This window comes from Corythoichthys intestinalis, chromosome 7 (genome assembly GCF_030265065.1).
Source record: "Corythoichthys intestinalis isolate RoL2023-P3 chromosome 7, ASM3026506v1, whole genome shotgun sequence".
NCBI classification, from domain to species: domain Eukaryota; kingdom Metazoa; phylum Chordata; class Actinopteri; order Syngnathiformes; family Syngnathidae; genus Corythoichthys; species Corythoichthys intestinalis.
Window position 1 is genome coordinate 7294042 of NC_080401.1, and position 17370 is coordinate 7311411.

A 17370-nucleotide genomic window follows, 5' to 3' on the forward strand; every position below is an offset into this window, starting at 1 on the left:
AGTTGCTTAAAAAAAATATATATATTTTCAAAAAGAAAAATCACTTCAATCAAAAAAAGAAAATTTTCAATCATAGAAAACGTTTTTGAATGCGAAAAAATATTTGAATTTGAACACTTAATTTTTCATTAAAAAAGTTTTCTTTGATTAAAGCAATCCTTTATGTGTTCGGGCCATATTATGGGTAGGACATTTGTGTCTAAATCAATCAATCCCATTCAATCAAAGGAAAAAAAATCATTTAAAAAATAAAATTGCCCTCCCCTATTTTTTTTTTTAATTATATGCAAAGCAAATGACCGTCTAAGGTTCTAGTCACATGATCTGTTTGAAAAATAATTTTGACCCATTATAAAAAAATATAAAAAAAAAAATAATAAAAATAATTTTTTGTTGTTGTTCATTTTATTCACTTTTGTTGCAGTTTTATTGCTTTACAACTTTGATATATATACGCCTATAGGAAAGTCACTTTCATGCAATTACACTTTTTGGCCACCAGGGGGGGCCTGGCCCCCCTGCCACCCCCTTAAAATTCGCTTATGAGTACTGTCTCCAATTGCTTTTTTTCCCTCCTAGTTGTGTGAATGTATTTCTAAAGTAAAAATAGAGATGGGTTTTCAGCATGTTAGGTTCTCATGAGATGATTAGAATGGGACGATCTCTCACCACTCTGACCTGCGTGCCATCCGAGATGGTGTGACGTCCGAGTTGCGCCTAACTGCGAGGGCCCATTCAGTCCTGCTTGCAGGCCTAGTTTTGTTTGAAATTTGAAAGCCAACAAGACTTCCCTGTGAAAGAGGTTATCGCGGTTTCCCAAGCAGCTTGAGAAACTGGTGGCTAATTCTGCCGCCCAGATCAAATTTGAAATAAATCTTGTTCTACACTTTTTTCTCATGTCTATTTGTCATATTATATTAAAGTTCAGACATAACCTACAAGTAGGCTACTTAAAAATAGTTTTCAATAACCCTGTAGTATATATAAAAAAAAGAGAACCTCATAAGGGTTAGTGCTGTATTGACCACTACCTTATAACAGAATTCACCTATGGTGCATGTTGTGTTCCGGGGGGACAACTTTTCTGGCACAGACACTACAGAGTCACGAGAGACACGAGCGGCCGAACACGGCAACACGTCTACTCAGCGAGCTACGAGACTCAACAACATTCATCAGCTACAGTGCAACACTAAACCTTTTCCACAAGGGGATGCAAAAACAAAATAAATGTTCTCAGCAGAGCCAGCCGGTACGTACAGTACTGCACAAGTTAAGGCACTGCACGTGTTGATAAAAGAGCATGTTGTAGAACAGGGGCATCTTGAGCGTCTGCTGAAGAACGAACAGAACTGTCAAAGCTGTCCCTGTTATGTAAAATGCGCAACATGAAACAATACTTTCACAGATATAAATGCAAGTTGTCAATAGCCACGTTTACATGCTGACTTTTATTCATACCGATTCAAATCATTCCGAATGGAAATTTCACATCAGCTGTTTACATGTCACTCCATCTATTCCGATCCAGCGTTTACATGTGTCTGCCTTTATTCCGAAAGGACGTTTGACAACTGCCGTCTGACTTGCGCAGATTAATCAAAACAAAGCGTCGCGTTGCAAAACATGGAGATCGATCGTCAGATCAGCTGCTGTTCGAGTGGAAACAAAACTTCAGAATGACACGCCGTTCATTTAAAAAGTTGTGTGGGTGCGCTGTGCGTGTGCTTGGAAGCCATGTTGCATGTGACGTTACTTACGTCACCAAGTGACGTCACCACGTCAGTACGGAGCATGCGCAGAAAGAACGCAACCAGACACCATTCCGCTTCCCTGTTTACATGATATAATTTTACTTCTAATCGGTTTGGGAAAAGGAATATTCCACCCCTGTGAATCGGAATGAAATTCCATTCGGTTTGGGCCTGTTCATTCCGAATGAGGTGTTTATATGGAACACATAAATTCGGTTTGAACAAATATTCCGATTGTAATTGGAATATTTGGCTCCATGTAAACGTGGCAAAAGTTTCAACTAGAACTCAAATGGTACAAACTCGCCTGTAAAACGGATTGTTACGCGAACCTGTTGGCTATAGATGATGTTGTTGGGCCAACCTTTGATCACAGCAAAATCGCATATGTTGAATGCTTACACTTGACAATCTTTGATTTTATTACATGCGCATCAATAGAATATATATAAATGTTGTTTAATGTTTATTGGTTATTGTCATCTGTGTTATTGTGGGGAAAATGATCATATCAAGTATCAGTATTGATATTGGTTATTAGGAAGGTGGTCAATTATGAAGTAAAAAATCTCTGGTACCACCCAAATTAATTTTAAAGGGATATTTACATTAACAGAAGTGAGCACTGAGTTAGATTTTACCAGTGGCAGCAACACACGCACACCCACACCAAAGATATGAATTTTTTGTTACATGTTACAATCTATTTCCATTATAAATGGTTTTATAACCAAACATCGAGGCATCGTTGTGTGCATAACAGCACTTAGGAACACAGATTTACATTCTGATTATAAAAAGAAGACCCAGGGAAAATACATTTTCCAATTTAACAGTTGTTCATAAGATTGTTTGACTAGTGCACGTAGGAGCCTTTGATTAGTGTGCATAAGCATTTTCCTAACATACATAGGAGTGTTTTACTGGTGGGCATAAGAGCATTTCATTTGTTTGTAGTTGTCCGATAAAGAATTTTTGGCTGTTATCCTAATCTTGTCCAACTCCAAAAATCCAATCACGATATCAAACCGATACTAATATTTGTGGTCGTGCACTTAATATGTTATTGCTATTTGTATTGTGATGCTCACCTGGATGCTTTAATAATGATAAAAAACTTCAAGGTTTTCCAAATGAAATAAACATACTGTGACAAATAAGAGAACAAATTAAGTTATAGGAATGTCCGATATAAATAATATAAATTGAAAATCTGACAAAATGTCCATAATAAAATAAAAGGAATAAATGACGTTTACAGTAGTTACCACCAAAAGCCACTAGGGGGCGACCAAAGCATTACAAATACAGGCTGATCTTGCACGGTACAAACAAATACGTAGCAGTGCTGAGTCTGTTGCTACACATTTATTTGGTTCTTTTCTTCTTTCCTGAAATACAAGAAAAAAGAAGAAAAAAAAAAAGAAATCTTGAACCTTTTGGAATTTCTCACATTTCTGCATAAAATCACCATCATGAGATGATCTTTGTCAAAATCACACAGATGTAAAAACATTTAAAGGTTGTCATATTTTAATGAGGATAGCATGCACTCATTTGGGTTTTCCCTCACAATTGTAAGTGGATTTTCTGTTCTGTGATTATTTCCTGCAAAGTTGGAATAAAAAATCTTTAACTGAGGTCTAGTTAACACAAAATGTACAATGTACAGTGGTATGAAAAAGTATTTGAACCTTTTGGAATTTCTCACATTTCTGCATAAAATCACCATCAAATGTGATCTTATCTTTGTCAAAATCACACAGATGAAAACAGAGTGTCTGCTTTAACTAAAACCAACCAAACATTTATAGGTTTTCATATTGTATTGAGGATGGCATGCAAACAATGACAAAAGGGGGGACGAGTTCAGTGCAAAATACTCAGAGAGGTAAAAAAGAACCCTGGGGTGTCAGCAAAAGACTTACAGAAATCACTGGCACAGTCCAATATCTCTGTGCAAACATCAACTATATGTAAAACTATGGCCAAGTATGGTGTTCATGAGAGGACTCCATATGAGGAAGCCACTGCTGTCAAAAAAACAAAAAACAAAAAAAACATTGTTGCTCGTTTAATGTTCGCAAAAAGGCTCTTGGACACTCCACAGAAGTTTTGGCAAAATATTTTGTGTACTGATGAAACCAAAGTTGAATTGTTTGGGAGTAACAAACAACATCATGTGTGGAGGAAAAATGGAAAAGCTCACCAACATCAACACCTCATTCCCGTGAAGCATGGTGGGGGAACATCATGATTCAGGGCTGTTTTGCCGCCTCAGGGCCTGGACAACTTGCAATTATTAATAGAGGAATGAATTCCAAAGTTTATGAGGATGTTTTTCAGGAAAACCTGAGGCCTTCTGTCAGACAGTTGAAGCTAAAAAGAAGATGGATGCTGCAACAAGACAATTATCTAAAACGCAGAAGTAAATCAACTCCAGAATGGTTTCACAGGAACAAAATACACGTTCTGGAGTGGCCCAGACTTGAACCCCATTGAAATGCTGTGGCATGACCTAAAGACAGCGATTCAGGCCAGACATCCCAGGAATCTGACTGAACTACAGCAGTTTTGTAGAGAAGAATGGGCTAAGATCAGTCCTAATCGATGTGCCAGACTGATCTGCAACTACAGGAAGCGTCTGGTTTAAGTTATTGCTGCCAAAAGGGGGGCACAAAATATTAAATATGATGGTTCACTTACTTATTTTTTCCCCTTTCTGTCATTGTTTGCATACTGTCCTCATTAAAATATGAAACCCCATAAATGTTTGGGTGGTTTTAGTTCATTTAGACACTGTTTTTTCATCTGTGTGATTTTGACAAAGATGAAATCATATTTGATGGTGACTTTATGCGGAAATATGAGAAATTCCAAAAGCTTCAGATACTTTTTCATACCACTGTATTTTATAATGATGGTCAATGAAAAAATACTCAGTGTTGAAGCTAGCCTTGGCAATCTCGAGTACTGCAGGGTTTTAAAACTCTTCCGAGGAGTCATCTTTTCATCCCGGAGATCGCCCATCGCTGACACCAAACAATGACAGCAATAAAACCGATCTTAGTTTTTTAATCAGGCGTAAAATTGTTGGCAAACCCCCTCGTACTTTTTATGTAAAAGAAAACGACCAAACCAGTAATTCCTGTGGTCATTGCCATACTCTCATCAAGAGCAAATGTCAGAGGGTAACCGTACATAGAGGGAAGCAGCCTTAAAAGTGTTCCATTATGCACAAGACCCATGAGCCAGCTGTTCCCTGACCGACACAGCCTCTATGCTACACTGATGACATCTGAATACACAAACTAGACATTCAGCTCCAATTTGGATTTGTATCAAAAGAATCACCTTACTAAACAATGTCAGATATAACAATTAACATTTTAATGAGAACAAATGAGATAACCAACATTAGCACTAATGGATGCCTCAAATGTTTTTCCAGTGTCCCTTTGAATTTTAATGGCTGTTGGAGAGCAATGGTTTCCACCAATTTTTGCAATTTATTGCTTCAAGTTGATGACAAGTGCAAACAGTTGCTCTGCTGATAATAAAGTTTTACAGCTCCCTCGGTTACATTCATGCTGTCACTTTTCTCTTTGTCCCTCTTGTTTGCTTAAGTATTTCCTATTTACACGGTTTCCTTGGTGCAACAACTAAACAAAACACATGGTGCTCGATGCCATGGAAAGTGTCATAAGAAACTATTTGTGTTATATTTTGCTGGTAAATATAACATGGCCCCAGGTAAGACTACACAATGTACACACTCTAAAGTGTTTCACAAACCATCCCTTGTTTATTCTTTATTTTTAAAATCTTTGTCAGTGTGAAGCAATTCAAAACAGAAATATCAAAGGTGATATGAGTTTCCGCCAGTATAACAAATAATAAAAAGGACAGATTGTTATTCATTTTGTTTGCTTATGAAGTGAAACTACCTTCTTTTAACATCTTTCCATTCCCTGGGCTTCAACATGTTAGAAATACAGGTAACACTTATAATAAATATACATCCATTATAACTAGTTAATAGAGCATTAGTAAACTGTTAATAAAGGATTAATTGTTAATTTGTGAAGTTTTTGTTAAGTTTGTTAAGCATTTATGCTGATGCCTTATAGAAAGTTAATATGTCATAAATAAACTGATGGTTAATGAGTAATAAATGACTTGTAAGCTGTATGTCAATGACATATAATTACCTTACAAATTAGTAATTTACCACTAACCGGCTACTAGTAGCTTACGAACTAATGACTTATTAATATCAGTTGATAGTTTATGTTATGTTATGTTAACAACTACTCCTCATTTCTTAATTGTTAGTAAATGAGGAATAAGTGCTACTTTAGAATAACGTCCTAATAACATACTGTACATAAGCTTATAACTATACTTAACATATTTACTTACACTTAACAGATCAGTTGTTAATCGTTTGCTAACCATCAACTAAACTTCAAAGAACAGCAAATAGGTTGGGGGCCAATAATTTCTGATGCTGGCAATTTCTGTCAGCCACATCTGCACCTATCAGAAATTGTGATCCTCCTGTATTGTGTCTAAAATCAGTCAAGTAACCCTTAAGGCTTTTTGCTGATCTATTGATTGTGATGTCTAGTGATGACTAAATGTACAGACTCTGGGGGCCCAATTGAGAGGAGATGTAGTATGGGGGGTGGGGGGTCCAGAAAATCAGCAAAGAGCCTTAGCGGTGACTTGATTGATTTTAGACACAAAAGAGGAGGATCACAATTTCTGACAGCCACGGCTGCACCTACCAGAAAATGTGACAATAAAAATATAGTTTCTGGAGGTCGTTTTGAGGAAATATGTATTCAGATGACGGTAAAAAAATCTCAGATGAGTAAGGATTTGTCTTTGATGGGCTGGGCAAGAGCATATGGAAAATACAGCGAAATCAATCACTGACTAATGCATATATTTATATCATTGTCCTTATACATTTAAAATTGTGAGTGCATGTGTGGAAGAGTCATAAGTTAAAAGAATAAAAGTCATTTATAAGAGCAGACAATTCCATAATATCACCAATACAATACAGTACCTAATTTAGAAAAAGCGCACATTTTCACAACATCAAAAGCCATACATTTTATGTAATTTATTTAATGGGATAGTTACATAATAACCTCATCGTGATGAAGAATAATAGCAATTTATCACAGCGGACTATTTCACAATGTCAAAAATTCACATGAAACATGCAAAACATTTTAAAGCATTTTCTTGGTAACAATGTCGTGATCGAATGTCACAACGTTAATACCGTGAAAGGGAAAATAAGCCTCGCAACTTGTAGCGAGCCTCATTTACGTAGCAAATGACAGTTCACGCCGTAAGCATAAGTTGTCTTCCTCGATTCGTCTTCGTAGTTGCAGTCGGCCTTGCTGTTGGCAACATCGCCCTCCTTCATCACAGATTCTGACGGATAGCAGATTTCGGTACAACAACGGCACAACGTTACGCTAAAAAAAAAAGGTAAAAATATAAAAATGGCTTACCTCTTTGTCCTCTGAAAGACCATGCCAACCCAACAAAATGTTTACTACGTATGAAATGTGAATGGATTCACTGAGCTGGTGTTAAAGTCCGCGCAAGTTGATTCGGTCTTCACATTTTTTCCTCCCGAGTTTTTGGTTCCCGGAAACGTATGAAGAAAACATCCTTTATGTGTCGTAATGTCTAGAGTCGTTTCTACAAGTTCCAAAAAAGCAATACGTGATCGGCAAGTTCGTTTTTGAAAGATTACCAGAGAAAAGTAGCACAAATTACATTGTTTCTATGCGAGGGCGGGTCTATAATGTCCCACTTCGGCTTTACTTCCGCTTCACGATGCGACGTCACGGTCTAAAAATACCATGCGTCTATGAAGTCTTTAGTCAATCAAAAATATGATAATCACTAACCACCTTGCTGAAACTCTTTTTTTTTTTTTTTTTTTTTGAAATCATTAAATATTACAGGTTACCGATGCAGGGATGTCAAACTCATTTTGATTCGCTGGCCACATTATGGCAGTCAGTTCTCATGTGTACCGCACAGATTTATTTTTCACTGAATGAGTTAGCTCACTGGCTGCCGTTGACGGCTCTTGATGTCCAATCAATTTGGACTTTGAGGAGCGATGAACAGTATGCCCACAATAGTACTAAAAGCTAAGCATTCACAACTAGTCCTCCCACTCTAAGTGGATTGGACGTCTATTGATGTCAATGGAAACCAAAGAGTTATTGTTAGGTCAATTCCTTGTAATTTTAGGGTACTTATGGGTCACTGTCTGTAGATTTTGGACAATTTCCTGTTGATATTAGAGCATTTCTGGGCCACTTACTGTTCATGGGTCTCTTCTACCTCTGTGAAACTGGCCCGACATCAGAAGCAAATTTATATAAAAATGATGTCAATCGTTTATGCTTTAAAAAGTTTAGGTTGTGCTGCTATCATTTTGAAGATATTTACAATTATTTTATAAGTCAATCTGAGGTCAACCTGCCCCCCAGCCCCCATTTTGATTAAAAATGGCGTCAATCGTTTAAGCTTAGTTTGTGCTGGTTTGTGCTGTTCGTCATTTTTAAGATATTGTGATAATGTTTTGAGTGATGACGTTACGCAGCCCCCCTTTTATTGTTAACTGGACCTGAAATGGTGCCATTCGTTTATGCCACGTTTGTGCTGTAAAATGTTTTTGTTTGTGTTGATAACATTTTATAGATATTGAGATATTATTTTCAATGTGATGACGTCTCGCAGCTTTTCCGTATCCAACTCCCGCAACTGACGGCGCATACCTACTCTGTCAATAACGGGTGGTGTCCCAACAACTAGCGCAAACGTAGCACAAACAAATGGTACCACCTCGGGTCTAATTTGCAGGAAATGAAGGGCTTGAGATATTAATTTCGAGTGATAACGTGACTCGGAGCCCCCCATTTAATAAAAATGGAACCGAAGGGGTGCCATTTATTTGTGATACGTTTGCTAGTTGTTGAGACACCCCTCTGTTAATGAGAGAGTTGGTGCTCTTCGTCAGCCGCAATGTAGGGGCTCCGATTGATGGAATTGCTCGAAATTAATATCTCAATATCAATAAAATCATAGTAGCACAAATGACAATTTTTACAGTAGGAACCAGCAAAAACAAAACTACGGCACAAACTAGCACAAACGAATGGCACCGTTGCATTTCAGTTCCGCTGTAGCTGGGGGGCTGCGTGACAACATCACTCGAAATTAATATCTCAAAAACGAAAGCAGCATAAGCAAAAATTTTTGCAGCGCAAACCAGCACAAACGAAGCATCAATGATTGACACAGTTTTTAGCGATTTTTAATCAAAATACGGGGCTGGTTCACATCAAATTAATCTATAAAAGAATTGTAAATATCTTAAAAACGAAAGAAGAACAAACAAAACTTTTTATAGCACAGACAATTGACATTATTTTTCATATAAATTTACGTCTGATGGGGTGCAAACTTCCTGTTGATTTTGGTGCAATTCCATGTAAATTCCTGTTGATTTCAGGTCACTTTTAATTTTTGTGGCATTTTTGGGCAATTTCTTTGTTTATTCACTGGCTGCCATTGACAGCACTAGACATCCAATTCTTTTTGGCTGGGAAAGTTCAGTTGTGCATACATATCCGGTTTTACTGCACCAATGTCAAAATAAAAGGATGTGATTCCGTTATACGGTTTGTATGAGCTACAAGGCGCCTGTCAGGCAGAAAAACCCAGCGGCCGAAATGGACCCCTCCTGGCCCGCAGCCTGTATGTTTGACACCACTGACCGAAAATATTAAAATGGACAGTGAAAATGTTATTTTCTCATTTGTGAAGTTTATTATATATATATAAAAATACAACCGTTATAAGAATATCAGTATATTATATTGCACAAGATTGCATTACAGACTTTATTTTGTAAAATTGCTAAAAACTACACAGAAATAAATAAGAAACTTTCTTAGTAATAAAGACATCTTTTCACAAACCGTTTTGAACTTTGACAGAGACACTAGAAACAAAAAATTGCCTTAAGGCAAACATATAAAAGTGCTTTCCCATTCCGCTCTAACTTCTGTGGTATCGGTTAGCCTTTTATTTTCTTGAGACTTTCCAAGCCACCTTTCTTAATCCGTGCTATTAATTGACATTCCTGTCATGGAAAAATAATCCCATTTTTTATTTCCTTTAAGCATTTAGCATGAGGGGTCTTAAAGGACATACTGTACTTCTAGTCAACCAACACTGAGAACTCATGCCTTCTTCTCCAGTTGGGGCTGTTTTGTGTACTTGGTGCTAGGCTTGGCTTGACTGAGAATATCCATGAAGGCCTGTGAGCGCAAAAAACGTGGGTAGCAGTCTTTCGCCATGAGCATGTAGATCCTGTGCTGTGCCTGGTCAAAGCAGCAGGGTGATGGGGAATGCATGTTGGCTTTGGTGATGTCACGAGTTTCATGGTCAATGTTAATCTGAGACATGGGACAGTGAAACAGAGTCAAATTAGTCTTTTTAGCTCATGATCTTGGAATAGTTCTGCTCTAAAAAATTTGTAACCTAAAATATGACAACGGTATGAGCCAATGTGATGTATTTTATGTACCTCCCGTGGAGCATCGCTGCTGATGAATTCGTTGTAGATCTTCTGGGCTTTAGCAGGTAGTTTGTCGAGAGATTTTGTACTCCTGTAATCCTCACACGCAAAGTAGAACGCAATGTTCTCTTCACTGAATTCTGATAATAGGAAGGCAGTGAAAGCGCACAGGCCATCTGGGGTAAGAGAGTAAATTGAATTACTAATGGAACAAAATGGTGCATGTAAAAATGCATTCATTCATTTGAGTGTGGCTATTTTTTTGCCACTTAAAATTATGCAACTACTGAGGAAAAAAAAAAAAAACATTTATAATACTGTACCTACATTTGCTAGACAGGAGATGCTCAAATGACCCTTTCCACCTCAGGCATTCCTCCAGGGTTGGTCTAAAATAAATGGTGCATTGTTAGATTTCACCAAATTTCAATAAAGAACACAGATGTTTTGTACAAGGTGGTTGCTATCTTACCTGTTTTTCCCCATTTTACAGCAGAAAAGACTCCGCTCTGACCTCTGCAAAACATTTCGCAGCCTTGCTTTCAGCTCCTTGGCCCTGTGCAGAGAATAGTAAAGGTAAAATCTAATTTGTATGTGACCTTGAGTTCATCCCACTGGCAAACCAGCCAAACCAATGAGTGATCTCTGTGAATTTAGTTTAAAATTAAAACCTCTTTATCCTGCTCAGCGACAATAAAGAAAAATAGTCACGCATAGGAAGAAAAATAAACAACACCGTTACAGTAGCTTCCTTGTAGTCCACCAATTTCCATGAATTTTTATGTACCTTTCCAAGCAGCAGACGGGCATCGATGTTAATCCTTTACACATAGTAGCACACTGTGAAAATGATAGAAGGTTCAGCCTCTCGTGTGTTGGATGGCGGTTAAATATCCTCAGTAGGAAAGCAATCTGCCTGTACTGTATGTCTGAATAGAGCAAGAGTGGAGGTTTTATAGTCTTTGCCCCTGCTTCTGATGTGTCATCACATCTCTCAGCCAATAGAAGCACGTAAAGGAGACTGATGATGAAGTCATCATGAGGGGGAGGATGTAAAAGGCGGAAGCTTGAAAATTTCTATCAAATGATTACAAAACCTGGTCCTGATAAATATTTTTTCAGTGTGCCCTTGAAAACACCCCCCTTTAGAAAAATAAGCCTTTTTGACACACTGGCGTGAGCTCTTGCAAGCACGTTGTGTACCGTAAGATAGGGGTGTTTACATGGAGAAATTAAAGGGTTTAGCTTTTCAGTCTTTTTTCAACATGTGCAGTGGCCAAGAAGATGTTATACAGTCATGTGAAAAAATTATGACACCCCATGAAATATTCAGTTCTTTATTTCACATTTCAATGTCTGATCTTGTTTTTATTTATCCCTGGAAAATAAAAGTGACTTAATTGCAGGTAAACAACAAAAATTAACATTGTTTTACTCATTGATCCAAATATATTAACTAAAATGCATATTCTAACTGAGGAAAAAGTTAGGACACCCTACCACCTAATAGCTAGTGTTACCCCTTTGGCTTAGATAACTTCAGTGAGACACTTTTTGTAGCCATCTACCAGTCTTTGAGTGTGAGATGTTGCATGTACAGCCCCTTTTAACTTACCCCACAGATTCTCAATGTGACTAAGATCTGGGCTTTGACTCGGCCATTCCAGGACTCTCCACTTCTTCCTTTTCACCCAGTCCTTGGTGGATGTCATGTTGCAAGTTCCAGTTTTGCTTCAGCTTGAATTTTTTTCACAGACGATCTCACATGTTCCTCAAGCACCCTCTGATACGCGATACAATTCCTGGTGGATTCTATGTTGATGAGCTGGCCAGGTCCTGCTGTAGCAAAGCATCCCCAAACCATGACACTTCCACCTCCATGATTCACAGTTGGTATGAGGTTCTTTTCCTGGAATGCTATATTGAGTTTACGCCAACCATGTCCTCTGTTTTGGTGTCCAAATATTTCAATTTTAGATTCATCCCTTCAAAGAACATTATTGCTATAGTCCCGTTCTTTGTCTACATTCACTCTGGCAAACTTCAGTTTGGCCTTCATAATCTTCTTGGAGAGCAAAGGCTTCTTCCTTGCACACCTCCCATGAAGGTTAAACTTGTGAAGTCTCTTTCTGATTGTAGAGCCATGCACTTTCATATTAACAGTAGCGAGAGCCTGCTGTAAGTCCTGTGATGACATTTTAGGGTTTTTGGAGACTTCTTTTATCATCTTGCAGTCTGCTCTCGGGGTGAACTTCCTTGGACCGCCAGACCTGGGAATGTTGGCAGTTGTTTTGAATGTCCTCTACTCGTACACAATTTTCCGGACAGTGGAATGACTGATTTTATATTCTATTGAGATCTTTTGAAATCCCTTACCAGACTCATAAGGGTCTACAATCTTCTTTCTGAAGGCCTCAGACAGCTTCTTTAATCTCACCATAGGGTTTTCTCTCACTTCAACAGTCAGGGGCACACCAAATTAAATGTGAGGATTGAATAAGGCAAGCCTCCTTCAAAACACTCAGTAACGATGTTCTAATCATGTGCACCTAAGTTGATACCCCTGTGTGTGATTTTAGCCATTTTAAATAGGATTGAATGCAGGGGTGTCATAATTATAAAGTAATTATAATTTCATTTAATTATAAAAATAAAATAAAATTTTACAGAAAAGAGTAAAAAAAATCTTTTTTTTCCAGCTTTAACTGTTTAGTTCTATTCCTTGAATCTCTCAATATTGTTAAAATTGATATTAAATATCCATATGACCAAATATGTTAGAAAACACACATGCTTCCATAGGGTGTCTTAATTTTTTCACATGACTGTATTTATTTGTCAGCAAGTTTTTTATTACCAAATCCCATTAGAGGAGTATTAAACACGTGTACAATAACTTTAGCCTTATTAGAGGTTTGTACTGAACTTGCTATTAAAAATACTTTTCCATGCTTTATATGTCTAATGTACAATTCAGCAGCATTTATTGTTCAAAACTTCAGCATCTTTGTAAATAAACTTGTTGAAAATAATTTTTGGATGCAAACTTCATTCAGCAAGAACCATGAAGTTGAATGATCAGAGTGGTCCAAACTAGAATTGAACGAGCACAAACTAGAACTAGTGAAGCATGAAAATTATGCAAAAATATTTACAAACAACAGAATGCACTGTCCTTTTAACCAAGCAAGTTACATAAAGATATAGCTAAAGGCATTTCAAGGAATTTTGAGAACAGCTCTGAATGATGATACAATCATTCCCATTGTTGGCAATTTTCTTCCATCAAGCAACTTCTATGAAAATGTTTGCCATAACATCCCTGAGGTTTGTAACTTTGGTCCCACAATATGTGAAAACTAACCATTTCTATTCATACATTGAGAGTGTCCTTAGTTTATAATGACATTCGATATCAGGTTTTGAGGTTTTCAGAAGCACATAATGAACTAGTTAGCAAATGGGAAAAAACCAACACGATTAGAGACGACATAAATTCCAACCCATTTCAATTTCACCATCACATACGAACCTGGGTCACAGAAAATCAAGCCTAAGGCCCTTTCCAGGGTTTTAGAACTTTCTCTTCAAACTTGTTGCTTGAGTTTTTGGAGGGAGCTCAAAAAGATTGTGGCCAACACTGAAAACTGTTTACAAGACTAATGAATGTCCGATATATATACCTGTCAACCCGAGGCCGTTGGCAATCTTACAAATAGTGACGTATGCCCTTACAAATTGATGACTTATCTTACAACGTTTTATATAGCGTGCAATATGAAAGAAAAATAAAACTAATTTTTTTAGAATAATATGAATTTATTGGTAATATTGTAACATATATAACCTTGTGCAATCAAAGAACAATCAATATCTTCAGCCACATCATGACGACTAAAATTTAACTGTGACTTTTGTTCTAATTGTATGAAGCACTTTTGGCGATTTCTATCATGTCTTTTGATGGCTGCACTTAGCTCGCAATTCAGTTTGACTTGAAGGTAGTTCGTTAGTGTGTCCAATTGTAAATTAAAAAGGTCAAATGATAAAATTAACTTTCCGATGCAATCTTTGAGTTAGGGAACATATATTTTGCTAATTCTGAGAAGTGATCAGCAATTGTTGCAAGCAAATTGTGTTCGGAAACAAATTGGTAGAATGAAATCTCCGCCTTCGTCACTTTTCATTCTGCAGACTGCATCTTTATGACCAGTGTTGTTAATCTTACTTTGAAAAAGTAATTAATTACAGTTACAAATTACTTCTCCCAAAAAGTAATTGCGTTAGTAACTCAGTTACTGAATGTGAGAGTAGTTAGTTACTTGGCAAAGTAACTGGTGCTACCGTTCATGTTTTTTTTTTTTTTCACACACCCCCCCACCCAAAAAACACACAAACAAACAAAAAAAAAACATTAACCTTTGCGATGTTTGGAAGTCATTTAATATTGTCAATCAACTGTTAAAGTTGTTAAAATTGCTCTCGTTTTTGCATTAGTTCCCTACTGTCTCCTTTCGACATGTGAAAGTTTTCAAACTGTTTCATCATTTAAAGATAGATTCAAGAGTTTGCCAATTTAGGAGTATTTTAGATAAAAACTTACTTAGGTTCGCGAGGACGGTTCACTACAACAGAGCCTTTCTGAGAAGTCTACTGCTTTAAGATGGTTGTTGTTTACTAACACTGCCGAGTTTGTCATTTTGCATCTATTGCTATATGCATATAATATCTAGTGTGGCATCAAGTGGGCGTAGATTGTAGGCTGTCGGCTACAGTCAGGAAATATTAGAGCCACCTAGCCTGGCATCGCGTTTGCAACACTCTTCCTTCCTTTCCACTCCCGCTCTTCTTTCTCCGTGTCTCTGACTTTTCTCACGTCATTCAACCAACGTAGTAATGCATACTAACGCACATTGTCTCGTTGCCAAAACGCTGACAAATTCCCAACATAGAAGAAGAAAACGTAATGCACGAAAAATGTACAGATTTTGAACGTACACATTTAAAAAGTAGTGCTCACTTCTACAAAGTACACTGAAACCGTACAACTTGAGAGGCATGGATATACAGTGAGTCCTCGGGATATCCTTGATCTACGATGTTTCGACTTTACGATGCCTCTGCCTCATCCGCCATTTAGTCCCCAGCACCATATTTTCTGCTTAGCTAGTGTGCTGAGTATCTTTGCCTTTTTCGCCCTCCATTTTTTTTACATTAAGGGCCTAAAGAATAAAGCTGGGTCTTCTATTAGGTCAAGCCAAAATGAAAGCAATTTCCATTGAAACGAAGCTTAACATCATAAAAAGTTCAGACAAAAGTCGCACCGTTGCATGAAAACGCCTTGCTCGTTGCCAAATACAGTTTTGCAATAAGGATGTTAGGATACCAAAAATTTAGGAGTCAATGCCGATACCATTGAAATTCCAATATTCTGGATACCATTTCGATATCACAGTAAAAATAAAAAATACACAATAAATCCCATGTACTTTAAACGCACATGCCTGTATTAAAAGTAAACAACAATACTGTGTGCTTATACGGAACAATCGGCATGTAGCTTCAAAGTACTAAAATAAAATAATGTACATTAAAGAATAAAACAATGGAATAAACAAAATAAAATACCTTGCATGTACTGTAGGGTAGCCTTCGAATGCAAAACAAAAACCAACCAAAAAAACAACAACCTTTTTTTACTACTTACACACTCGTGCATCCACACATGCATGCACACACGCACACGATACACGAAGTTTGAGGGGGGCAAGAGGGGCAGTGCCCCTTCCCAGTGGCCGAAAAATGCCATTGGATGTAAATGACTTTCCTAATGACTAATCAGAGTAATGGCGGCCTCTAGTGGTGGCCGCCATGAATGGGGCTTTTACAGACCTCAGTAGCAGCCAAGCATCAGTCAATGTAAACAGTAATGTTAGCTGCTGCTAGAGTTGCCAACTCCCTTAAATAAAAATTAGGCCCAATGATAGAGCCGGCCAGCCTGATAACTGTCACCTTTTAATTATTTTTTGGCATGTGAAGTGCTTTTTTTTGTCATGAATACAGTAATTTTAATATAATAGCTTTACTCAAACCTAAGCACATCGAAAAACAATATTTATCACAATGTATTTTTAATACTTTTTTGAAAATGCAAACAGAAACTGAGGTGCGTTCAAAGTAGCCTGGAACTCCAGACTCAACGCTGTTCCAGCGATTGAGTCTGGTGACCGTCCCGCGGATCAAATTCCCAAGGTGAAGCAAGCCACAGCAAACAGACAGCTGAGTGGACCAATCAGCGACAGGCGGACCTGACGTTGGTAAAGCGAAAAGAAACTCTAGTGTGAGCGGAGAACGGAGAAGTCTATTCAACATGGCTAGCGCAAGACAGATTGTTGTCAATGACTTGTGTCGATGTGTTTTTGGTCATGTTTTGGTTTTTGGTCAACTGATTTTACCGCGGATTGGAACATATTCTCGGCTCTTCCGGTTCGCTGTCTGTGTTGTTGTGGAGACGACTTCTGACGCGCAAGAGTGACGTTGCTCGTTAAGAACGCGTCATGCAAATAATCGAATTTGATTGCACGGATGATTTCGTTCGGCTCGAGAGGCCATTAAGGAGCTGGGTCCCAGACTATTCACAGCGTTTGAAAAATACAGGGAGAACAGTCTGGCTGTGCCAGGCAACGTTCAAAGTCCCTGAGCAATAAGTTTCACAAATGATTACTTCAAATCTAATGTAGGAATACAATCGAAATTGACAGAACACAAAAATATAATAAAAATAGTGAAACTAAATTACACAGAAAAGAACAAGAAAAAAGGATCATGATCATTTTGAACATGCTTTTTACTCAAGTTTCACTCAATTTAAAGAATTTCTAAATATCCACCTTGCTGAGCATAGCAAAGGACTCTCTCTGAGGTGCTAGTCACATGATCTGTTTGAAAAAATATACAAATACTTCGTAAGATTGTTATTTCATTCAT

At 37.6% G+C, this 17370-nt stretch overlaps 1 protein-coding gene across 1 annotated transcript; it reads right to left on the reverse strand.

The window, feature by feature from the left end:
• Positions 1-9643: 9643 nt before the first annotated feature.
• On the reverse strand, positions 9644-11309 carry rgs16 (regulator of G protein signaling 16). Its single transcript, XM_057841633.1, has 5 exons — positions 11171-11309; positions 10856-10939; positions 10711-10772; positions 10393-10559; positions 9644-10261 (listed from the first exon to the last, which is right to left on the reverse strand). Exons 1-5 carry the CDS (start codon positions 11212-11214, stop codon positions 10046-10048), a joined length of 573 nt encoding a protein of 190 aa, XP_057697616.1. The 5' UTR covers positions 11215-11309; the 3' UTR covers positions 9644-10045.
• Between the last annotated feature and the right edge of the window lie 6061 nt (positions 11310-17370).